Source organism: Hippoglossus stenolepis, chromosome 2 (assembly GCF_022539355.2).
Source record: "Hippoglossus stenolepis isolate QCI-W04-F060 chromosome 2, HSTE1.2, whole genome shotgun sequence".
In the NCBI taxonomy this organism is placed as follows: domain Eukaryota; kingdom Metazoa; phylum Chordata; class Actinopteri; order Pleuronectiformes; family Pleuronectidae; genus Hippoglossus; species Hippoglossus stenolepis.
The window spans coordinates 15,516,500-15,542,995 of NC_061484.1; the positions used below are offsets into that span (position 1 = coordinate 15,516,500).

The 26,496-nt window shown below is 41.5% G+C and overlaps 1 protein-coding gene across 1 annotated transcript in view; it reads left to right on the forward strand.

Annotated features, from left to right (window-relative positions):
* grin2bb (glutamate receptor, ionotropic, N-methyl D-aspartate 2B, genome duplicate b) overlaps positions 1 to 26,496 on the forward strand; it is a 98,185-nt gene that overhangs the window by 14,382 nt on the left and 57,307 nt on the right. Inside the window, exon 2 of the mRNA XM_035146144.2 lies at positions 4,274 to 4,978. Coding sequence (XP_035002035.1) covers positions 4,274 to 4,978 — 705 coding nt within the window. The remainder of the gene's footprint in view (positions 1 to 4,273; positions 4,979 to 26,496) is intronic.

The window sequence follows — 26,496 nt, forward strand, 5'->3', positions numbered from 1 at the left end:
AGAAGCATTTACCATTTACAAGGCCTGTCACTTATTCTAAAAATCTTGTTTGACTGCATTGGACATGACAAGCAATTAATTTGTATATATTCAGATGCCCCCCCCCCGCACACGTCAGATGAAGATGAACACTTGACGTTGCTCCGCTTGTCTGCGTTGCCTCCTCCACTGCCTCACTTGGGTGGAAAACTTTCAGGTGATTCCACTGTAACAAACCAAACAGCCTGACCTAGAACCTAGAACTCAAAATACGTCCACATGACACTTCTCAGATGCTTTGCTGTCGTGAGTGTCTGTTCAGGACAGCTTTGTTTGCTAGCGCCCTCCATTTTCATAGCAAAACAACGTAACATTACTGGCTTACTTTACAGATGGGGCAAGATGGCATGCAATAGGTCAAGCTGATAGTGAGCGCCCTGTACTGGATCAGTAGTTTGCCTCTGTTTGTCCTACTGTTTATTTTGAATTCAGGTGGGAATTCAAGCGGGACAGCCCAACCATTTGTCCAGAGTCTGCTATGAGCATATGAGCATGGCTGTGTGTGTGTGTTTAGTTTTGTGCCTGTAGGACGACATATATGTCTTTTTATATTGGAAAAACAGAGGCCGTCACCCGCAGATCAAAGGGACTCATACGTCTGTGCGCTGGGACCCAAACAGCGCTTGACCTCAAGTGCTCACGGTCAAACCATTTGCATGGCTGGCTCTGTGTTCATGCATGTGTGTCGTGTTTCTGAGCACCGGGGGAGAAGGTTATAGTCGCATCTGCAGCAAAGTGCTGGATACAAACAATGCACACATGTGGGTGTGTTTGTGTAGCCGTTCATCGCCACTTATCCGTTTTCCCCTGTGCTGTATATGTTGTTGTAATAGCTATGTGAGTGCTGTAATGGGTACAGAAGTGCACATAAATACATGTGTCAACTTGGTCTCGTTGACGCATTGTTGGATGGTTTACTTTTGTTCTATTATGTTGCGAGTAAACGATCCACTCTTGACACCCTCCATTTAAATGTTATTAATTGGGGACTGTTAGTGACGGGGGGGGAGATCTTGTAAACGGCCTGATTACGAATGAGATAGCAGCTCCTGCTCGGGTGGATGCTCCTTCCATCGTGTTATTTCTGTTTATTCGCCTGTAGCACATTTTTGGATATTTATTTTTAATGTGAGGTATGCTAAAAGGCGGAGCACTGGATCAGCTCTATCTGCAGGAGTGCATTAACTCACCTCCCCGTGTGTGTATGTGGGTGTGCACGTTTTGTGCGAAGGCACCGTGCTATTTATTTTATGTTACAAGCGTTTTATTTTTGACGGTGAGCCCAGCAATGTGTGCCGGCTCAGATTAAAGTAAATTGATTATTATTAGTAGAGGGCACACGCTGCATGTAGTGTGCCGCATGACTCGGTGTGAGTTGTGTGTATCTTTCTGTCCATCAGGGTGTTATGTGGAGGCATATTTGAATTGTTACTATGGAAACCGAGCACTGCTGTTATATAGAACCACACGTTCGAATGGGTCACTGTTTCTCTCCGCACCCTCGCTTACTGTCACACTTATTCACACTTACTTTTTAAAGATATTTTCTCTAATAGTCTCCCTCCAGTTCCCCCTCTCCCCGCAGATTCATCACACCCTCCATCTGCCGACTGAGGCCATTTTATTTTCTTCCTTCTTTTTTCTTTGGATTTCTTTCACCTCCAATCCACCCTGTGCTCTTATTTTATCATCTTGTGCTAATCGTGTCTTCTTTTCATCTTTCTTCAGCTGTGTCGCCCATCCACACCTCCCTCACTTTCTCTCCCTCCCCTCCCTCCTCTGGGTTTTCTTATTGCTGTTCCTTCTTCCACCTCCATCTCTTTTGTGTATGTCTCTATTTTTTCTCTCCCTCACCCCACTCTTCTCTCTCCTCTTCTCTTCTTCTCTCTGCTGCCTTCCTCCCACTCGCTTCCTCCTCCTCTCTCTCCCTGTGTGTGTGTGTGTGTGTGTGTGTGTGTGTGTGTGTGTGTGTGTGTGTGTGTGTGTGTGTGTGTGTGTGTGTGTGTGTGTGTGTGTGTGTGTGTGTGTGTGTGTGTGTGTGTGTGTGTGTGTGTGTGTGTGTGTGTGTGTGCTCTCTCTCTCTCTCTGCTGTGGCATCCTCGTTTACAATTAGCATGTGCACCTGCAATTAAGCCTGACAAACCTCTGTTAATAATTAGACCTTTTAGACAAATAGTTTTTTATGTGAAGATCACATTTCCTCCTCTTCTGATTTTCCACACTGATCACTCTCTTCTTTCTTCGCTCGCCCTCTTTCACAGATGACTCGTTGCTTTTCTTTCGATGTTTTTCACCGCTGTCAGATTTCCGTTCTCCTCACTTCTCTCTTTCTCCTTTGGTTTTCTTTGGACTTTTGTCTTTGGTGCCGACTGTATCGGCTCCACAACACGCAGGGTGCTTGATAAATAAAAGATTAGTAAAGGTGTTGTGTGAGCGAGGAGGAGGAACGAGCCTTTCACCCTGCCCTTCATTTATCCCTTTCCCAAAGTGCTCCTCTGTGCTTAATTTGGAATATGAGCATGAACATACACTCATTAAGATTCCTTGTCTTTATCTGTGCAGAAAATATGCCCAAATGTGTACCCCAAATACACACTCACGCCAGGCACACACGCACACACACACACACACACACACACACACACACACACACACACACACACACACACACACACACACACACACACACACACACACACAGTTCGAAACCACAATTTTCACATCAGGCTATGACTAATTGTGTTTCTCCGTGCCTGTCACCTTTCTCTTGCTTACATCTTTCCCTCCGCCCCTCTCTCACTTTCCTTCTCCTCCATCATTTCTCCTTTACACTCCCCTCCACTGCTTTTCGTATGGCTAATAGAGGAGCTGTAAATTACAGCAATAATAGTAAATAATAGGTCTGCAGTTGACTTCAAAGAGCAACGAGGGGATATCGTGGGTTGGAGGGAGCGACTGAAAGAGAACAGGTTGGGAGGGTAAAGGGGAGAAAAGCAGTGGAGGTTGTGTGAGAGTGAGAGAGAGAGAGAAGGGGGGGGGTGAGAGGTTGAGAGAGAGAGAGAGAGTCAGTTAAGCCTATTCTCAGTGTCTAATGGTCACTTACCCTAGCAGCTTGTCCATGAAGCTGTGAGGCTGTCAATCTGTCAAAATGGACTCAGTGTTGTCCTGACTGACTCCGTCAAAACACACACACACACACACACACACACACACACACACACACACACACACACACACACACACACACACACACACACACACACACACACACACACACACACACACACACACATACGCGCTCCCTGTTTTATGTGTGCCACAGGCTTCCTCGGAGGGAGTCACAGCACAGCATAATGGAGGTGGCGTTGTCACTTGATGCTCAGGCCTCTCTCTCGTTCTCAGTGTGTGGTTTGATGCACATGTGGGTCACTTGGTCTGTAATCAAGGGGTAAGATCCTGGCCAATACTGGAGCGTTTAAAAAAATCCATTAGTTTATTAGCATTGAGCTAGCGGCGATATCATTGTTAGAATATGTTTTGGTTTGTCAGAGGGGCTCTACATATGGAGAGCATCTAATGAGATCAGGTTTTTACATCTGCCTGTTTCTCCTGTTTCCAACACGCTGAAGACAAGAACCGACTGTTCACTTAGCTTCTAGCGTATCCCAGACCTTCACTTGTTTCAAGATAATTAACATTATGTGTGTGGTCCGAATATCTTGGTTCAACGGTGTGTATTGGAGCAATAGAGCAAACTCTGAAAACATTGATTTAACTTAGATTAGTTTTTAAGATTAGGCAACATTTTTTTCAACACTTTCCCCAAAAGTACAACATGATAGTTAGAAGTTAGATTTCTTTCTTTTCTAGTTTTTGTATAGAATGAGATTCTCCAGTCTCTTCACTATTTAGATGAACTGTATGGATGCTTAACTTGCTGTAAAGAGGTGTAAAATAACAGCTCTATATCTCACATACATGGAGCTGGATCATGGTATCTCAAATACTGATCCCCCAAATAGAAAATGTGACAATTAAATAAATTCTAAAATATCTGACAAGGTAAAAGGCAATGATTCCTAAGATGTTATTATCAAACTTTTATGACAAAGAAATGTAATTTAGACCTGATATTTAACAGCTATTTAACCCTAACCCTTTTTTTAAGAAAACACAAATGTAGAAACAAACTAAGTTTGTTTAATAATTCTTCTCTTTTCTCTCTTCTCTCCAGGGACGGCATTTACACTCCTTCACAATGCTTGTCAGCCTCCACCCTTCTCCCTCCCGTCTTCAGGACAAGAGCTTTGTCTCCCCTCCCTCCTCCCCCGACCATCATCCTCCTTCTCCTCCGCCGCCTCCTGCTCCTCAAGACCATTATCCTTATCCCCAGCCTCGACTGACCCTTCCCTTCCTCTCCTTGTCCTTCTCTCTACTCCTCTTCTCCGTGCTCCTCCTGCCCGTCTGCGAGTCTCGCAGGGGTGGAGGTCAGGGTACGGGGCCTGGAGGTGCCCAAGGGGGACAAGGTGGCCAGAGGGGAGGCAGCACCCAGAGGGGCGTCATCATCCCACCTCAGTACTCACCCGGCTCCCCAGCTCTCCCCCCGATCAATCCCAAACTGATCAATTCGCTCAGTATTGCTGTCATCCTGGTGGGCAACTCTAGTGAAGTCGCCCTGGGGGCCGGACTTGAGAAAGAGGACTTCCTCCACATCCCCTACCCTCCCAAAGTCGAGGTGGTCACCATGAACGAGACCGACCCCAAGAGCATCATCAATCGGATCTGCGTGCAAATGACGAGGAACTCTCTGCAGGGCGTAGTGTTTGGTGATGACACGGATCAGGAGGCCATCGCTCAGATCCTGGACTTCATCTCTGCCCAGACACATATCCCGATCCTGGGCATCAGAGGGGGCTCCTCCATGGTCATGGCAGCCAAGGTAGGAAATCTTCTAATCTCTCTTTTTTTGGGGGGGGTGAAGTAATGCATTTAATTGAGAACTATGCGCTGAGAATTTGACCTCACTGCAAAACATTACTTGTTGAATTGTATTTCAAAACACTGGGAACTCTCCACAGGCAATAAGAGCAGGTTTCTTACAGTGTAAATAAGTTCTGCAACAAAGGCAAAATAATTAAACTGTAACACGATTCACAGTTTAAATCAAGACCTTTCAATGGAATTATTGAGAGAAAACGGTTGTGTAACAATTTAAGATCATCTATTTGTATTTGATTTGCTGTGACTCAAATTACCCACTCAGTCACTATCCCCCATTCACCATGTGGGAACTTTATGTAGAGGAGTATATTGTGAGCTAATTGGGAAAAAAGCAAAAACTTTCAGACACTACTGCGTGTTTTCTCTGCGCTGGTAACTACGTCATTGTTGAAGGATGAAGAATCCCATAATAAATTCTAAATGTTTGTTTTACACTTAGTATCAATACTTTTAGGTAAAAAGTACGTTGAATGGTGTGAGTGTTTAAATGTAGAAATAAACTAGTTCACCACAATTTGTGCTGTCCTACGCTGCTCTGCTTTTTTAAAACATATTTTACCACCACAACTCACAGATGTATTTTGTACCGCTGATAAAAAAAACGTATTATGCAATCAGAAATATTAGGGATGTATGCTAAAACAAATTCTTTTTAAATCGGTATTAAGTAGACTATATAGTGTTTAGTGAGTGATTTCGGACACAGCCATTGTATTAGTATGATAAGAAAATGGAGAGAACAGTTTCATTTTTTGAATGAGTTGCATCAACCTCTCACCACTCAGAGCCGCACACTGCTTCTCACTCTAACCCGGCCAATCTGCTGATTGATTTTGGCGTTAATTGACCTCCTCCTGTGAGGCTGACATCGTACTGAAGCTCCTGGGAGCGAGCTGAGGACTCACAGTGTGAAACAAAAGAGAACATAGCAAGTAAAAAAAAAAGACATCTCTGTGTGATCGGGATTCAAGAGATTTGGCACAAGCTGGGCTGCGCGACGAGAATTTACGATCCATAAACGGAACAATAGCTTTGAAATGTATCCTTAAATAATGTTGGGTTTATAGGCTTAGCAGTGTTTAAGTCCCTCACAGAGGAGGGATGGAATCTATAGCACTCTGAGGTTTTTAATAGCGTTTTTATTGATGCAGCCTTGTTTTTGGAGGAAATGGGTTGTACTGTCGAGGGTCCCTGCTGTGAGTGATGACATTGGTAATGGGCATGTGGATTTGAAGGCACATTTGGTCAATTTTAATTGTTACAACTTCAGTAGCTTTTTCCCAGAGGATTCAGCTACATCTCCTGGTCCTGATCAGATGATGGAGTTTGCTTTAAAACCTCCATGTGATGTGAAATCTTTGTAAGACTGGAGATTAGAGTCAGGATTTCCGTTTTATCCATGACTGTATGTAAAGATGGACGACATGACTGCTCCCCAAAACTGAAGCCAAAGCATCTCAATCGGTGGTTTGCTGCAGTATAGGTCATGAATCCTGCCTCCTCCATGTTAGTATATGGGAAATGGACCGAACAAAAAAGTTAAAGTACACGTCAAATAGATTTTTGTCAAAGTCATTTTAAGTAGTTCTTATCACACTGATGTTTGTTCAAGTCTTCATTTTTGACACAGCTAAAACACATTTAAATTAATTTCAGAATGGGTAAAAAGATACTTGTGTTTGACACTCAATACCTCCATGGTCATACAACCATAAATATGTGGATATGTAAGTTTATGTATCTAGATCCACTTTGTTTCATGTTAAATTGACAAAAATGTTAAATAATAACCATCTCACATGTTGAACAAAAATCCTGGATCTGCCCATTTACCCAGAGCTGCAGTTCATTGCTTTTTGTGTAATGCTGCTGAAAACGAAAAACAGACAAACATAAGTGAAAACACAACCTTGTTGGTGCAGGTTAATATTGTGGTAGAATAAGAAAAAGCAAAGTGCACAGTATGCTCCGGTGCTAGCATCTATTTTCCCTCACTGCTTGTTATAATGTTTATTGAAGATGAAATGTTGTAATCTGTAGAAATCCAAATAACCTTCCAACAAGAATATTCTAAATGATTTTTCACAAATTCCAAAGTCCTTGGTTTGTATATTATAACCCAGATATAACAGTTTTACTTTGTCAAGCAGCCATAGTGTGTTACAGAGGAAATCATATCATCATGGATCCTGTGTTATTCTAACTAATACAGGTTAGAATGTTTAGTCAGAAACCCAGCTGCACAGATCTGTATCATATCATTTCACAGGGATAGCTTGAAATTATTATCATTAAACATCATTCATGTGTAATATGAAGAAGTGTTTCTTAAATTATTTCCTAAAGTCATTATCAGTATATATTTGATAAATTGCAATGATCAAAGTGGGATAACAACAGTTGAGTGTTACTTGTTCCTGTACAGAACGTTTCTCTCAACTTGAATTGATGAAGAATCAAATAAAAGCCAAAATTCCAAGGGGAGAGTGTTAATGTCTCCACAGCAAGGCGACATCCTCCGCTGGTCTTCAGGCAGGCTCAGACACACTCATGATTCCTACAGGGCCTTCTCTCCTCTCCTCTAAAATACTGCTGCATATGGAAATCAACAGTGGACAAAGAGTGTGCGAGTAGTTGAGATGAATGGAAAGGGGAGAGGGAAAGATGGAGAGGAGAAGGAGAAGAGAATGAACAAGGGGCGGGGGTTGAAGGTTATGAAATAACAACTCGTGTGGGTGTGAAAGGAGGATGAGGATTTTGCTCAACATATAATTACCACATTTTACAGCTGACACAGAGACGAAGGGCAGTGACTGAGAGTGACAGGAGGGTAATGGTAGATAAAGAGTAAGAGTAATAAGAGGCCTTTTGTATTAGACTCCATATATTTTCATTTTCCCCTCGTTCACTCTGCGTGTTTGTCCTTAAACCTCAATTCTTCCTCTGTTATGCATATTCACTGTCAGTCACACACACGCATGCACCAAACGGGGGGGATGAATGCAGTGGATACTGTTGGCATGGCAACCACTGCTTATATATTTCTCTCGACATACTGTAAAAGCACTTACGGGGGGGGGGAAGAAATTGTTATTTCTGAGTCTGACAAAAACAGAGCTAGAAGAGAGAGAGAGGGAAAATGTCCCTGTAATGGAGGGAGGGAGGGATGGAGTAAGTTTTTAAAAAGATGAATGAGTAGATAAAAGTGAAAAAAACAGAGGTTGAGACACCAGGAAAGAGGATGAAGAATAAAGTGGGCAACTGTAGCTGTGTTTGTTTGTTCAACGTTTTAATTATCGCTTTTCAGGCACACAAAGAGAAAAAATCTAAAACAAAATCCCTGCATCAGGATGTTCATATCCCCTCATATCAAATTGCACATTTTTGAAAAAACAGCCTTACTGTATATATGTGTAGTTTTATTTCTACTTTATTGTATATAGTACTTCTATTTTTATTCCTATTTGTATTCTTACTTCTTAATTTTACTCTTCCACACCTGCAAAAGAAAAACTAATATTGACATTTTATATTTTAATAAGTTTATAAGTTAATAAGCAGCAACTTTAATACCTGATCAAACCAAAATTCTAACAGTTTCATCTCTGAAAATGTGAATGATTTATGGTTGTATTAACTTATTAGTAACAGTTTTTAATTATTAACAATGTCAGCAACTCATAGAGAAAATAACAGGCACATTCATACATGTGAGAAAGATTATAGCTAAATGTCTAAACAATACACAAAAAACTGGATGAATACAATATAATACATAATTTTTTAGTGCAGATGTCGCACATGATTAGTTATACTAGTTATCTCATATTGTCTGTCTTGACAACCTTTTATAGCATTATTTCAAAATATGAGTTTGCGGCTGACCATTTTCTGTTTGTCATTACATTGTCTGTATGTTGTCCACACAAAAAATGTATTCAAAAACACCAAAACTAACATTATATAAATTGTCTGACACACTATAGCTAGGATTGAAACTATGGTACAGATTCTTTATTCCAAAGCAGTGGATTTAGTGTCTTTTACCCTCCTGTGCTCCACATCTACAGCCTTTAACTGTCGACTAATTCTGTTGGATGACCTAAAGGTCCTTTCACACCAGAAAGTGCTGCACGTCTCAGGGATTGTCTTGACCTGTACGGTTGGTGACGACTCACAGGGTTGGTGAAGATTGACTGCAGCAGGCAAATGAACATGCGAGCTCTACTGAGTCATCTCCGCTCCCAGAGGCTTAGATCGCTTTCTCTGCGCTGATGTGCCTTTTAGTTGCTAACAGTCAGTTAGCAGTTTGCAACAGTAAGTCTATTAAAAGATCACAGGCTCTTGTCTCATTGTTGTCTGCAAACTGTTCCTCTTTTGTGGAACCGTTGCTGCTCTTGAGTCCGGAGCAGGGGTAAATAAAAGTGAGTCGTGCAACATGGAGAATAAGCCACGGTAGTCTTGTCTATTTTGGGCTCTTTGGCTTTCTGTTCCCTCAAGGGTCAACACTGTCGAGATGGCTTTCTATTAGTCATGGCAGAAGATTCATGGGGATTTATTTCACCCACATGAGAGAATCCACTAATTGCAGTGACTATAATCAGAATTAATTGATTTCCTCGCTATAATAATAATAATAATAATAATAATAATAATAATAATAATAAAATGTATTTAGATCAGCACAATTTTAAGAGCCAGATCATAACATAAAAAGTTCAAGACCTTAAATTTATAGAGAGAGTCTGAAGAATAGGACTTAAATGACTTTTGTACCTTACACATGAAGGAAACACTGAGGGATATTCAGAGTAGTTATATTTTAGAACTATGGCACTCAGTAGAGCGTAAAGCTCGGCCAACAGTCCCCTTAAATCCAATCAAGCTGCAACAAATTTCACACACTCATAGAAATCTGTTCCCTAAATGTGCCTGGTTTTTTAAATCCAGGTCCATGAATTATTCTCGGTGAAATCAAGGAAAATGCTGAAAGACGTCATATTTTGCAATGTTAAAAAAGTGAAAAAAACTTCCTGGTTGTCCCTGATCTGGATTGTCAACGTGTTTTTCCCTGACCCATACCACATCCTTCCACCAACTTTCATGGAAATCTGTCCCGTAGTTTTTGGGTAATCTTGCTGACAATCAACCAAAAGAACCTTGCCAACAAACAGACAGGAATTAATGGTTACCTCTTTGGTGGAGGTAATAACATACTCAAAGAAACACTTTGATTTGAATGAACTAATGTCATGAACGTTTTTATTGTGGTCTTTTAGTACTTTTTACCATTTAATGTCTTGTGACGTGAACACTGTACAATAAAGTTGTATTTTTATTCTGCAGTTAAAAATTTGTGTGACAGTCCAGAATGGAATGGTAGTGCTGCAGTAGTCTCCGGTGGAGAGGTGAAGAGCAGTGTAGCTGAGGTGGAACATTAAGCCGTTAGAGTCATGTGGGGCAGTTGCGTGAACCGAACGCTGTGTGCACATGCTTGTGTGTCTGCACAAGAACAAGTGAGCAATTTTCCAGCATCAATAATTCGATTCCCTTCTGTTTACCAAGTCCATTTCTTATCTGTCCAAAATTATGTCTAATCAATCGTGCTCCGAATCCTCCTGAAATCCTTTTCTCCAGGCTTATAATGTGGGACAAACTGCAAGATTTCTCAATATCTGGTAACAGAGCAATTCGATTTCCATAAAAAAAAAAACATTGAATGACATTTAATCTTTAAACTGCATTATTCCCACACGCTTTGCAGTCCCACTAGAGACGGCCAAATCCACTGGCCCAATAACCTTGCAGCACTCCTGGCTTTATTTCCCTTTCCAGCACCCCATTATGTGGAATCAGTGACAGATGCAGGTAGGCCCATTATGCACCAAACAATTTCCACGCTTCCATTTAGCCATTAATTCACTCTGTGCCATGTGTTTGGTATTGGCATAACAGGGAGACAGAGTTGGCCCTGGCCTGCGCTTAACACCGGCTCTGGAGACTAATGAGGTCTTCTAGATCTATTGTTGGGACTTAAGCTGCGTGTGTACGTCCTTTTGTGTGCGTTTGCGTCTGTGCATGTGTGTTGACACGTACAGCATGCTGGTGTTGAATGATAATAGCCTCTTTGCCTATGTTTTGGGAGATTACAGCTGTTGTTCTCCCTGCAAACAAGCTACCTAGAGACTCGCAGCACCCAGTACCATTTCTCATAAACAGTCCACTCTGCTTAAAGTGGATGTTGTTTCTTCTATTCAATTTTTTCCACAGGATTTTCTTGTTCCATTGAACAGTGCCTACTAGTTTTTTTTTAACCATACACAGGGCTTAGAGTCGCTTCCTGTTGAATATAAATCTCTCTTGGGGTGAAAACTGTCAGGTGGTCAATAGTAAAACTCATGGATGAATGGGCCACTGTGCTGCGGCTCTCTTGTGGTGTAATTTCTTCAGTTGACGGGAAGAGAAAATACTGTGCACAAGAAGCACAAACTCACATTCTACCATTTAATAAATACAAACCCAGTGTAGGCATAGATCTCTGTCAGTAAAAACTGATTCACCTCTCCTTGATTGACAACTATAATTATCCACCCTCTCCATCTTAAAATAAGCCTCGTTTGTGTTGAAGTGTGACGACTTTTTGTCAGACAGACGAGACCATGGAAGTGAATCTGTCTAACCCTAACCCTGATATACAATGTTTTTTTATTCAAGGGTGTGGTCTCTCAGTTTGAGAACAGGAGGTATTGATTCCACATTCCGATTTTGTAATGCTTCACTCAAAACCCTGCGCTCGCACTCAAATATTGTTCATAGATTTCCTCTGCTTGCGCTCAAACTGTGCACCTGCGCTCAGATATTTTGTTGCCTGGACAGATTTCCTGCGACCCAGCTTTAGCTCATGCTCACGTTGCTTCTGTGCGTGCATGAGACATCTGCTCTCGGACCTTGTAATTCCCAAACCAATAGAGTGCCAGGTGAATGAACCTGGTCAAAGAAACCCCCTCTCAAAGAAGTAAAGCAAACACAGTGGGGACGGTACCATTTCATTTGTCAACACTATACTTGGAATTTTATCGGTTCTATCATTCACAAAATCTGTGAAATCCACAAGTCCTGCTCTCAAACTGAGAGACATCACTCTTGTATAAAGATAAGAAAAAAACACCCATATTAGACTCTTTTAGGCACACATTCACATACACAACAAGATGTGTCATGAGCGTTATTGTTCTATTTTTGCTCTGTACTGTGAGGGAACGAAGCATGCAGATTCTCTATAAATACAAAACATGCTCACACTGGAGGAGGTTAGCCTATGGTTACGTCTGAGATCATAGAGGTGAAAGCGATCACAGCGCCATCGTAGATGCTAGGCCCTTAAATCAATGACGTCATTACAATGGCGAGTATCTGCCCTTGCACTGCCCTACGGTTCATGTGTGTATTGCATCTTGCAGACGTGTTGCATACGTGCAAGAAACACAAGGCAGCCGCGATGCGTATGCGTAGTTTAAGTATACCTCTGGCCTTAGACGCACGTTGATGACATTAGCCAGATCAGCTTGTAGCCAGACACTGACACATACAGGAGGCCTTTGCCCATCTGTTGCAGCTGACACGATTGCTTGACTCGAGGGTGCTCTCTGTCTTCCCATCTTATTGTTCTCGTTGCCAATTTGTGATTTTATGAGTCCCCCCTTTCATCCCGCATGCACCATGTACCACATTATGCCTGGTGGTTGTATAGGAGAGGATAATGGACTGCATCTGTAATGTCCCCTTTTGCAATTAGGACCGGTCCCAAAAGACAAAAGGAATAAAGAACAAACATCTTCAAAATTCTTTAGTTTGCTTGTTGTCATTTCCATTCAGACAGGATTGCAGGACACAGGGCATCAGTAATGTGAATGTCACTCTTTGAAATAACACAAAGGGAAATGCTCCATGTGTCCAAACGTTCACAATTGATGCTGATACACTTGAACAGCAACGATAAAGTTTGTTTAGAAAAGAGCAAAGAAAGGTCTGAACAAGTTGTAACCATTGCTCATTCTGCAGTCAACCGCATTTGCTTCCTGATTGGTTCTTTGGTCATGACTCAATTAGCAGCATTGAAGACAAAGCATTGCTTACACTTTCGGTAACATTTCCACCTCGCTGTCGCTCCAAGAAAAGACCCTGGGCTTAATTTTCATCCTTGCAGTTTCTTATTCGTAGCATTTTCGGCAACAAAGCAATTGACTGCAGAGTAGATCATCTGCTTGCACATGCCTTATGTATGTGAATGGTCATGCGATATGTGTTTTCAGTTGGTGTGGTTAGTTAGTAAATGGGTATAGTCAAAGTTTTCTTCTGGTAAGGAGCTAAAACGCTTCCCTGAATGGAGATCATTTTAGTTTTAAAGGTTTTAGTTGTATTAGTATGGATGTCGCATGGCTGACCTGATTTGGAAGGGATCAAAACATTAGACGCACTCCAGTGATGATTACGTTTACCCGTCCTCTCTCGGTAAAACTACTCCTACTCTATTAGAGGTTTGAATACACTTTCTTTTCTCTCTCACTCTGTTTTAGTGAGATACTGGCATTTGATTGATGTTCCTGGTTTCCTCACTTTGCCGTAGATTTAACCCTTTCAAAGTCCAACAGCTGAAGACTGTGGTTGATAGACACTGTTAAATGTACGGTATGAAGACATGAAAGTCTGTGTCTGGAAGAGAAAAATCAAAAGAGCTCAATCTTAATCTGTGATGTCATGAAACAACAAAGCCTGAAGCTGCTCCTGTCAGTGGATAAAAGACGGCGTTTGTAAAAACTGTGACAACATACAACGTAGTTCTCTTGAGATGAGCTCAGTGATTTTATTCTGATCTTGTATCCTAGAAATGACATTGCATAATACTAATTTGCAGCAGAAAATGCGCATGGAGAGATGTAATGCTCATAGATCATGTTTTATTGTCATCATGAAGCAAGAAAGATCCAAGTCATAAGGATTTGTCGTCTTACAATATTTTTTACCAAATTCCATGACAATCCGGCCAATAGCAGTTGAGACATTTAACAAAGAAGAAAATATCAGCCTCATGTTGGCGCTAGATGAAATGTGAGGGGATAAACAAAGTGAGTGGGCTTCCTCCTCATGGGACATCTCGTAGTTATTGAGATATAAAGTAGTGAACAGACTGACACCCTTAGTGTTGATGAAGTAGCATGAAGCTTGTCACAGGATGTGTTTTCATTAAGCTTAAAGTGCTTTTGTTACCTAAACCCAACAACATGGAGGAGTCTGGATGCATATGCTAGTCTCTATGTTACACATCCGACCATCATCTCTTCTCCATGACTCCTGTGCAGCAGAAACATGTAGCTCTTCTTTCACCGGAGAAATGAAATGTAATTCATTCAGCAATTAACTTACTCATTTAACCAGGTTTGTGATACAATATTAGAAATTTAAACTCATTTCAAGGAGACAGGGTTGTAATTTCACATCTCATTTCTTCTCATCATGTGATGATCGATAGTCATGCATGACAAATGATTTTACCTTTGTTCATTATTGTCTGTAAAGCTCCTCTGTCTCAAGATACTGTAAATACAGCAGCAGCGTTAGAGGATGTTTCTAAGAATGGTTCAGTACGATTGGAAGAGACAGACTTGCTCATCATACCATCCTACACCATAGACTGTATTTAAAGATGGACGACATGACTACAAAAGTCGAGCCAATGTATCTCGATCACCACCTGTTGGCTGGCTGCAGTATAGGTTATATATCTTGCTTACTCCATGTTAATGGATGGGACATGGCCCAGACTGAAACGTCCAAGTACACATCAAATATTTTTTTCTGAAAGATGGTTTCTGGCATTCTTATCACACTGAAGTTTGGTCAAGTGTTTATTATGCCGGTAAGTTTGGTTTTAATTTGTTATTTGATGATATAAAAACATGGTGAAATGTCATGATTGACAGCTGGAACAGACTCACGATTGGTCGAGTGTGTGTATCAGCGGGACCTCGCTAGTGCAGCTCCCTTCCCTATTTACTGCTGAGTAAACTCTGGCTCCCAAATGCGCAAAATGGCAGCGTTCGTATCTGGGAGATTTAAGCTTCATTTCTGGATATTGCGAGGAAGTGGAGACACGTCGTCCGTCTTTATATACAGTCTATACACACACACAGACACAATCAGTAATCAAGGTGTCCTCCCACTTCATCCCTTTCCATCCCTTTCTTCTCCTCACTTTCATTTTTATTGTATTGTCCACCCAAACTATAAAATGGTCTGACCCTCAATGTCCTACATGAATTCTATGCTAACTCCCTATGAGCTTTTTTTTGTTACAGCTTTTTTTCTTCCTGATAAATTTCTTAATTTTAATTGTGCACTTCAAATGGACTGCAAATCCCTTCCCCAACTCATATACCCCCTGTTTCCTCTCCTCTCCTTCTCTCGCTCTCTGTCTTTCTGTCCATATAATGAGTTTGTTTTATCAGCGGCTGCTGTGCGTGGACAGGATGAGTAATTTTGCAGATCACAGGAGACTTCTCTGCATTGCACTCGGTTACAACAGGTTGTCAGAAGGCTTTGGGATTCTCACTTGGCTTCTCCCTGCCAAGCAGCGACTATCTGATCTTCCAGCGTTTCAGAATATGAGGCCTAATTACCAGCTTATTTTATTAAGTGTGCTAGAGATGGCATATGATTCATGTAAGGACAGATTAGCCTTTTCTGACAGCTGGAAGAAGCCGACTAGTTTTGTTTGTTCACCTGTTGTTGTGTTAGAGGTAAATGATATTTAGATGTACAGTATTTCCTACCGAGACTGTCCTGACAAGAAAAACAGCTTTAGTTGTTTGTTCTAATGTGTAACTTACGTTTACCTGATAAGGTTCTGTAGTGGAGTGTATGGTCTGCTTCTTCCTGTCAGAAGTAGCGGCAGGATTTCCAAAGTGTTGCACATAAGAGACACACTATAGAAACAACAACATTTTATTTAAAATGCTTAAGATAGGTCATCAAAGCACTTTTCTCTATTCACGATGCAATTGTACGTTTAATATTAGGATTTCTTTTAACCAACGACGATGATAATTCCCTTAGTCAAATTAAAAATAATAATAATAACCCAAACCATGTTTTCAACTTAAATCAATTAGTGTGTGTCGTGTAATGTTACCAAATTCTGAATCTGCATTAAGATTAATGCTAGTCGCAGAGTTTATCTGTCTCCTGGGCAGGTACTGCTCAATGGGTTTATGTGAGCTATTCTACTAAAACAGTTTGGAAACAAAGTTGATAAGAGGCCGAGCAATTGGTCAAAATACACTAAAACCCTAAAGAAATATTGTTTATAAAAGGAATTTATGAAATGTGTAAACGAATACATAAAAGGTAATTTGAGTTATAAAAAAAAAACGGCAATTTACTTTGAAGGTACACGAAAAATGGATTGTCCCAATAGGAAAGTCTGATGAAGAAAATGTTTTGTTGTGTTGTTTAAACAAATTTCTCTAGTTCTGATGATCTGCTGTGATTGCTGAGCGACAAACTTGTTCTTGTGACCTTTGATAAACCAGAATTGATCGCATTGAATGATGGACTGTTCAGTTCTGTGTTATTATGGTGATGTGCCAATCACACCCGCTGTCTGTGTGGATTTAACATCAAGTGGTCGCCAGTGGGACTGAACACGCTAATGTGGACAGATGTCTCAGTTATTGCTTGAAATCATTTCACACAATACTCAGGGAAGCCTGTGTGCATGATATAAAAGCAGCAGTTCAATAAAGAGGGACTAAAGCTTGATTGATAGCCAGGCACTGCATACCTATAATAAAGAACATAAGCAGTGTACATATACATATCGTTTTTCTGCAATATTTTTCCACTTCATGCAAATTTGATTTATCAGAGCTCCCCAGGCTTCTGTTGAGTTCCAGATGACCCGTCTATAATTTTCACCATTCAGTATCATCAGGGGTTCCAACTTGAAACAAACTCTCGCTATGTTAAGATAATTTTTAGATGTAGATATTATAGGGAGCTGTGGTGCCACTGTTCATGAAACTGGGCTTCATCATGTCGTGTTTTTTCATGTTAAGGGAATACAGAGGGGGGGGGGACAGTTGGGGAGAGATAAAAGATTCAAAGATAAGAGCTGGAACAGAAAAAAACATGTCACGTAACGTGTTGGTTTTCATGGTTTTGCATCAGGCTGAGGAACGGCACTTAAATATGGAGAGAGTTGGCTGACTAGTGGGTATTTAATCCCAAACAGGCAGAAAAGGTTGAGTTTGGTCTAATTGCTCGGGGCAGGGGAGTGCAGTCATTTCCATTCATCAGTGAGCCTCAATTTGTTGGGACTGAGATAGGGAAAGAAAGAAATGAGGAGGAACAATGGAGGAAACGGGAAAGAGACATTTTACCGCAGGAAGGAATTTTCTTCTTATATAAACAAAGTCCCATTAAATGTGTCTATAGGAACAAACCACTTGGGACCAAAAGACAAAATATTGTCTTTACTACGTTTTTACTTTTGAAAGATTTGGAAAACCTGTCATATTTACGCAGATAATTAATTTACATAACTACAACCTCACTGATCTGAGTGAGGCTCCTGTTGTATGTTACCCACCTCAGTGTTGGTACAGATGCTGATAACTAACAGGATATTTGTGGATTAGAAAATATAAAAATGTTAATTAAAACTACAATGGCACTCAGCAGAGCTCATACCTCCAGGACCAACAGTCCCCTTATGAAGCAACATTTAAATTCACTAGATCCAAATTTTAATGAATAAAATTTATTTGAATTTAATTTGGATCTTTACAAAATTATACACATTCATACATATCAGTCCTGTAAACATGCCTGATTTTCTTTCATCAGCAAAACAAAACAAACTACAACATAATGTCACTTTTGTATTGTTTGTGTGCTGGATGTTTTTATTAACAGTTTAAGGTGCAGAGTGGAGTCATACAACTTTGTGTTTATCCTACCCAGTTTATGGGCAATTCAGATTTTATAGTAGTTATTCAGAGGACGTAGAGGAAGACACGTTCACCTTGGTCCACAGACTGACAGTTGGCACGCTGTCGCCTTCTTATTTAATATTTAATTAATATTGAACGTCTCACGTGTCCAAAAGGCACCAAACTGCACTTCCTCAGGCAACTGGGCAATTTACACTAGACATGTCAAGTGTGAAGCCGAGTTATACAGTCCACATGCAGACGGACAGTTTGTGGAATTAGTAGGTAGATGTGTGTTTGTGAGCATGTTTTGGTGTGTTTTTCTGTGTGTTTGTCTATGTGGTTGTACGCCCCAGCCTGTGTGTGTGTGTGTGTGTGTTAGAGCATGGAGATGGAGAGCATGAAGTAATATCTGTTGGTGACAGCTGGTGACTCTGCAGTAGCAGAAACTGACACATTCAGCTCATTGCTCTATATGTATGGAGGGAGTGACACCCAGTGAGTGGCACCTTCACCGGCTCTCATTCACTCAACTCGCTCTCTTCTCCTCTCTAATAAGCCTCGGCCTGATTCTCACCACTAACGCAGCACTCAGACCTCCTGCTGGGGTTTACAGCAACATTCTTCGTGTACGCTCGAAGCCTCACTTTGCTTAATTCCACTCGAGTGGAAGACGTCGAGCGTGTGCAGCGCGTTTCAGGCAACTTCTCTCATTCAACTGGACATCGTCATTACACAGCTGCTGGCTGCGGAGCCATCAAGCTGTCAAACTGCAGAGGACTGAGTCGCCAAACTCTCGCTGAGACAGCTAAACAATGACAATGATGGAGTTATAAAATGACTCCACCACATAATACCCCATGCACTAAATAACAGTGGCTCTCAACCCCGGGGGCTACTTTCTATATTTAGAACAAGGGATTACAAATGCACAGAAAGACAGAAATAAATAGGAGCTGCGTAAATTAATACTCTAAGTTTTATTAGAGCATGTTTGAGGGGCTGTATGTAGGAACGCAAATATCCAAATCAGTTACTCAGGACAGTTTTGTGGAACCTTTCCTGCCAGTCCCCAAGTAAAATGTCTGGAAAATGAGTGAGCACATGTGCGGACGCAGCAGGAAAATGACGAAAAATTCACGAGCAAGCGGCCGTGTTGATGATGTTTCTAACACGTGACAGAAGCAAACATAGAAGATGCACGTGAAGCTGTCGAAATAGAAAGATGATGTGATTTGAGAGCTTTTGGCGACAAAGGCCAGGGCTGATGTGCTGTAAACAAAACCATTGTCTTGTCATTTATATGTCAGACATTTGCATCCTTTTTACATTACATGTCATTTGGAAGATGCTTTTATCCAAAGCGACTTACATTTAGTGCATTCAACATCTATGAAGGGCCATTTAGGGGTTCAGTATCTTGCCCAAGGACACTTTGACATGCAGATGGGGAAGACTGAGGATTGAAGAGCCAACCTTCTGGTTGGAGGACGACAGCTCTACCCCTCAGCCACAGCCCCCCTTTGTTAGTGAAAGGCAAAGTCCGTAAAATCTCCGGGCCTAATTTCATGTCTGCAGTTCATGCCTGAAAACGTCTTTAAAAGGTACTCAAACCTTTCAGGAGAGCTGCAGCCGTGAAGAGTCATCTCAACTTGCTGTATGAGTGTACAGTAGCTGTGTGATTATACCACAGCAAAGGCAAGAGGTGATGTGACAGTGCAGCTGTTGGCCCCTGCAGAGCGTTAACACACACAGTCCTGTTTATTCGACACACTCCGCAATGTTCAGCTTTAGATTGTCTGACTTACTCTTTCTCTAATTTTTCTCACAGCGTTTCTGTGGGTTCCTCACCGTCGCTCCCTTTCTGTTTCACGCTCGTCTTCTCTATCGTCAAAACCATCTCTCTGTCTCTCTCTTCCCCTGCGCTTCCCTCTAATCTCCCTCTTTCCTCTTTTTTTCCCTTCTGTTTCGAATCAAAGTAAGCCAACGCTCTTTGGCAACCACCAGCTCAAAGCATTACATTCTCACCCTGCGAAGCCACTACGCAAGTTAAAAATGAAATGTTCTTCTACAGTTTTTTTTGAGGTTGCAGAGAGAAAATACAGGAGTAAAGTGGAAATAAAATGAATATGATTCATCCTCCACCAATGACTTAGTCGACACAATACCTGAAAATAATGCATTGTTGCATTATGTTGGCTGTTATACAAGCAGGTGATACATTTATTCAGTTATACAGTAGATTAACAATGCCAGGTATCCTGGACATCGAGTAAATGGGAAGTAGATCTGAGCAGGCTGGGAAATTCTAAATGAGGCAGCTCGCATCTGCTGTATACTTGAATAGCACAGTGGGTGATAAGCATCACAGGGAGATCTCAAACCTAAATGTGTTGGTCACTGATAAAGAGGCTGTGTCAACTGCTGCTAGTCCCATTCAAAGACCAGTTTTATAGGTTTAACGTCTCATAAATCTTGCAAATGTACAGCTTTTCCGAGGGTGAAGAAGATGAGTCATTTAGAGATAGAGACGGTAGTCTATCAAAAAGTCAAATGATCTTTCTGGGTCTGGAAACAAATGTGTCGGAGACATTATTCCACCATGCACAAATCCAGCAACTTTGTTTCAGACTCGATCACAAACCACATAATCAGGTTCTTCAGTGATTCAAATGTTTTATTGACTGATCTTAGTTCCCACAGTGAGAGAAACAACAGTTTTTTATGGGAGTAACACAACAACTCACAGGTTGTTGTTCGTCAACTTACAGACATTTTTTTTTGGGAGCTGCAACAATTTGTCGATAAATCAGTGAGTCAATGGAAATAAAATAAGCAACTGTTTTGAGATAATTGAAAAAATTGTTTCAGTCATTAGTCAAGCAAAAATGTTAAACTTTTACTGTTTTGGGAATATGCTTCCTTAATTTGTAGCATATAGTATGATGATCTCAGCCAGTCTCAATGTCAACTGAAAACTGTGGTGGCACCAAATCTGCGTGCAACAATAATGTACACAAATAAAAATGTTACCATGTTAGTCTCAATGTCAACTGAAAACTATCACTGCAGGATGCATTCGTCAGTAGTGGTTGAAAACAACAAAACAAAATAAGCTCTGAAATTTGCAAACCTGACACTCGCAGTGTTGCCTTATATTTAATTCACTGTATTAAAGCTGCAGGGTTTACTCCATTAATCAAGCAAAAGAAGATTAATCAATTACTTTAGTAATATTTTAAATGAAAAATGTTCGATCCAGCCTTCATTCAGCATTCAGGATCTTAGATGACAGTGAAGTGCAAGACATCTGAAGATGTCACCCTGAGCCTGCAGCAGGGAACTGATTTCCTGATATTTAAAAGACAGCGTGATTAATTGGAAAAATAATCAGCAGTGATAATAATTGCTAGTTGCAGCCTTACGTAGTATATTATTATGCCTCAGGACAGGGTGTGGTGCCATGATGTTCAGGGACGTTTTGTTCTGATGAAGCGGTGACATAATTCTGTCTCTGTGGTCGTGATGAGACCTCATTATGTTGAATCATCAGCCATCCACTGCAAAACAGCGGAGATGTTACGGCGACATCTACACATGACGCTCACATGCAGTTCATTACAGGCATGCCCCCCCCCCCCCAACCCACCCTGCCCCAGTACATACAGCGAGTCAGACTTTATACACAATGCACTTCTGTCAGCCCGGGTTAACTTGTGCTAGTTATATATAGTACATGTGTGTCTATGTGGGACTGTGTGTGTGTTGATGAGGGGGTGGTCCCAGCCTGCCGACTGCCACAGTCAATGAGACTGTATATGGAGAATTTGGTCCCCGCAGCCTAATCTGAAGGAAGTAATTTGAGGAGTGAAGTCGCAAAACAAAACTCAGCAGTAAAGCTACGAGTACAACTAATAATGTTAGCAAGACAATTTGTCACTTCTTTTCCCCCAAAGGCCAGAAGCTATAATTGAACTTCCAGTATAAGTGGCCTGTAATTGAGCGATTATGACCGACCTCAGGTGAATGAAACAATGCACACACTCTCATACGTGTTACTTCTTATCGGTTATAAAGAATGGACATGTTCCTATATTTGTGTGCATACAGTGCAGCAGAGCGTAAGTAGATATTTTTTCACACTAATGGCATCTTTAGCAAGACCGTTTCTATGGGAACCGAGTTGCCACGGAAACACTGCATGTCTCTTTGAATTAGAAATGTCTTTCTCCATCCCTCACTCCTCCCTTCTCTGTGTCTCTCCTCTTTTTTTTTGCTTCTTCGTCCTCTTCTTCCCCTGACTATCCTGTCTTTGACAGGCCAGCTGCTGTCAGTCAAAAAAATAAAAATAAAAAGTCTTGCGCAGTTGGAGGAGCCGTGCACCAGCAGCAATGGTGGAAATGGAGGGGAAAATGGGTTTGCATCTGTGGTCTCAAAGAAAAAAAAGAAAATCTCAAAAAGGGAGGGCCTCTTTTCTTGGAGGGTGTAGGGGACTTGGCTTTTAATCAAAGGCAACGTATTAAAATGGGGAGGAAATGTTGAGTGACATTGAAAAGATAATGATGACGCGGAGGATGCTGCGAATAGAAGAGCGGGAAGATTGAAGGCGGAAGGGAGGGCTACAAAGGCAGAGAGAGGAGGAGAGATAGCTGATGAAAGGGAAAGGGGAGAAGTGATTGATTTTTGCTCTCTCTGGTGCCTCTGGTATCTGTGTTACCATGCTGCCACACTTATCCCAGCCTATCTGATTTAACAGCGCGCGTGATAAATTGAGGAGAGACGGAGAAACAAGTATGCAGAGAGAAGGAGAGAGAGAGAAAGAGAGAGAGAATCGCACGAAAAAGAGGGAAGAAAAAGTGCAACAGATTTGGAGAAATGCAGATGGAGACAGAGGAGAATGCAGTTATTGGGCTCAGTGTACAAATGACCCCCATTCCCCAGGTGCTGATGAATGTCTCAGAGTCGAGAAGGGATGAGGAGTAGCGCTTGGAGCGAAGTGGGGGGGGGGGTGAACAAGGGATGTGGAGTCAGGACGTGCCGGAGAAAAGCGCATCATGACAGGGTTTTGAACCGTGTGTCTCTCATTGCACGCTGCACTTGACTCCAGCCTGCACTCTCACCCTGTGTGCTTGTTAGATAGGAGAGCGGAATTGAAAAGGCAGGGTCTATGGAAGTGGGGAAGAGAAAGAGGGAGGGAGAGGAAAGAGCAGGGAGGAGGAGGAGGAGAGAGGGCAAGCATGCGTTTTGACAGAATCATATCAAGCTCTCACACCTGTAGATCAGCTGAGGAACATGCAGCAATACACTGCAGTGCACACTGCAGAGCATGTGCCCTTAATTCACTTTTAGTCCCTGAACTGAAACCTTCTTTTTTAGGAGCTGGAGCATTTGTTTACATTTTGCATATATAATAAGGTCTTTATTAATCCCTATAAACAGATTCCACATGTGAATTTACATAATATGCCGGCGGGCGACAACATTTTGACGCTAGAAGCCTTCTGGTTTCTGTTTCTAACCACGTTTTATCAGGCTTTGGCTGCATTTATCTGATTCAGGTGTAGTTAGCTGTTAATCAAGTTTAGTCAAAATGTCGCCTGGACCTAAAACAGCTACAAAATGTTGCTGTCGCTGTTTATTTTTTTTGTGGTGAAAAAAACTAGTCGAACTGTAAACAGTGCACGGTGAACAGAAAACAGTCTTCCCAAAATATAGGCTGTTGCCCCCAGAGGATAAATCGTCGTCATAGATAGCCATGGGCTCAGAGATTGGGTCTAAATAGGCTTCTTATGTATAATGGCTATTATTCATAATTTTTGTTTCTTGTTAGTAGTATATTCCATCATATTTTAGAAGTGTTTAAAAGACTAATTCATCCTTTCCTCTGTTTTCCTGTTGTATTGATGAACCCAGGATTCCTTTAAATAGAAATGCTGTTTTCAGTCACATTCATTCCTGGGAGGAATGTGAAACACCTTCAGGAAGTGAGGGGGGACTTGGCGACTTTACTGCTTTAACCTACAGTAAAATATTGTAGTTTATCATTCAGCAAATGTCTGCCGAATAAATTGTTGAGAGGCTTAATGTTACCTTGTCGCACTGCTGCAGGTCACAGAATCTCCTGGGTCACTGACTAACATTAAGCTGAGGTGGAACTCTTGTCTTTCTCAGGTTTGGTGTGGTAGTATTTCATTTCCATGCAGATGTTGGTTAATTTAGATGAAGTGTATAAACACTTTGGTACTTTTACTCATCACAAGGGCTGAGTTTTGATGTTTAAGAGACAAGAGCCTTATCATGCAATTTGCTGCATTATGGGAAATGTAGGATTCATTATTTTTAGGAGCGAGGGACTGTCGAGTTATCTCCACCTCTGCTGCTTCTGCTTATGAGGGTGAAAAATGGTTGTATATTAAGTACTTCAATGATTCATGTGAAAGTCTTTCTTTCTCCTTGTATGTCCCCCAGTATATAATGTGGGGAGATCTACTGATCAGTGTGTCTGTGCCTGCATCCGTCTGTAATCGTTCTGCCTCCTGAGCAGAACTTGAAAACCACTCTGGATTTTTTCATAAAACTTCACATTTATGTTAATCGGGTAGTGAAGTGGTGCCTTTTGAGAATTTGGGGTTTCTTGAAATTTAAATTTTTCCTGTATTTCTATGGTAACGAGTTTGAGAGTAGGCTCTCAACTCAGAACTTTTCCCCAATAAGCAGCAGAGCGACCCCTCACAACGTTGTGTTTACAGAGTGAGGATATGAAGAGATTAACTTGTTATCACTGACACTGAATTACAGGATCAATCAATACTCTACACCTGCCCTCTGTATAAACTCTATATAAAGGCAAACTAAGGTGACCATAAAATCTTATGGGCAGCTCTCAACTTTTTTTGCCTCTACGTCAGCTACAGCCAGCGGCCGGAGGCATCATGCTTTCAGGTTGAAAACGATATCTCAAGATCAACTTGAGGGAATTTCTTAAAATTTGGCAAAAGATCATTTTGTCTCTAGGATGAACTGATTAGATTTTGGAGGTCAAAGGTTAAGGTCGTTGTGACCTCACAAAGCTCATTTTCTGCTTTGAGAATGCAATATCCCAGGAAAATCTCTAGGGAATCATTTCAAATTTTGTGCAAATATTTATTTGAACTCAAAAATTAACTTGTTAGATTTTAGTGGTTGAAGGTCAAAGGCCAAAGTCATTGGGAGCTCACAAAACCCTTTTCTGCCTCATGAACCTGTTATCTTAAGCTCGCCTTGAGAGAAAGCGATGAGGTCTGTGTGGTCAAAGGTTTGTTTTTGGCCTCTTGAACATGATACCTCAAGTCTGCCTTTAGTCTATAATCTTTATTATGCCTCTTATCATGTATCTTGAACTTGAAATGTTATCTTGGAAAAAAAGGTATGCAGACTGAACCTGCAGCCTACAGTTGGCAGAGGCTTACAACAATAATTCAAATGTAACCATGTTTTAATATTTTCCATCTAAAAGAACATTACATGCTTTTAACGTGTGCCTCTCTGATTGGTCAGCTTCGTCTTCTCCTCTCCCTCTGTGGTAGTGGTCAGGTTTAATTGGGTCTCTGGCTCGTTTGAATTGGCGAGATCTGGCCCAATCAGCATGCGGAAATCTCATGTGTCACTGATTAATTACCTGCATTCTCCGCTGCGCTAACAAGCTTAATCAACTCCTCGTAAAGGAGCTCCCCATTAAACAGTGGGGCCAAAGGTGATGCTAAATTGACTCCCTCCCTGCTCTCCTCCTCCTCCTCCTCCTCCTCCTCCTCCCTCGCCTTCTCCCTGCTCTCGCTGAAGTCTGTTTCTCACCAGTTGCTCTGCGGACTTGATTTCATCTGTTGTTCTCCGTCGTCATCTCTGCCACTATGTGTTAGGACAAGGCTTTGGGCTTGACTGACATGATGTGAGTGGTGCCGGAGCGTCAGATGGAACAGTGGGAGATTGAATCAGACAATTAATTGTGTCTTCCTCGTGGTGCACACTGTGGCGATAGCAGTGGAGGGGTGGAGAAAGCTTTTGGCAGAGAATAATGTCTCGTGCTTGTGTGTGTGTGTGTGTGTGTGTGTGTGTGTGGGTGTGTGTGTGTGTGGGGTTGCTGGCCAATGCATGCATGTGGGTGTATGAGTGTGTGTTTGTGTTGTGAATGTGTTTGTGAGACAAAGAGATTAATTTGTTCTAATTAGGCATTCAGCTGATGATTACGTGTCTGTAGCTAGCTGGTGCAGAACTGACGGCATGATGGCGTCGTCTCTGAGAGAAGATCATAGAAACCCTCTCGTGCTTTAATGGATTCTGATGGTTGAAAGCTGGATGTTGCTTCATCATCTCCGGCTTACAGTAAGAGAAAAAGCTCACATTTGAAGAAAGAAAAAAGGATTAATCATAAGTCATTAAAATTCTTGGTGATGCTTCTCTGTACTTGGGTGGTTTGGTTTACAGGAGTGAG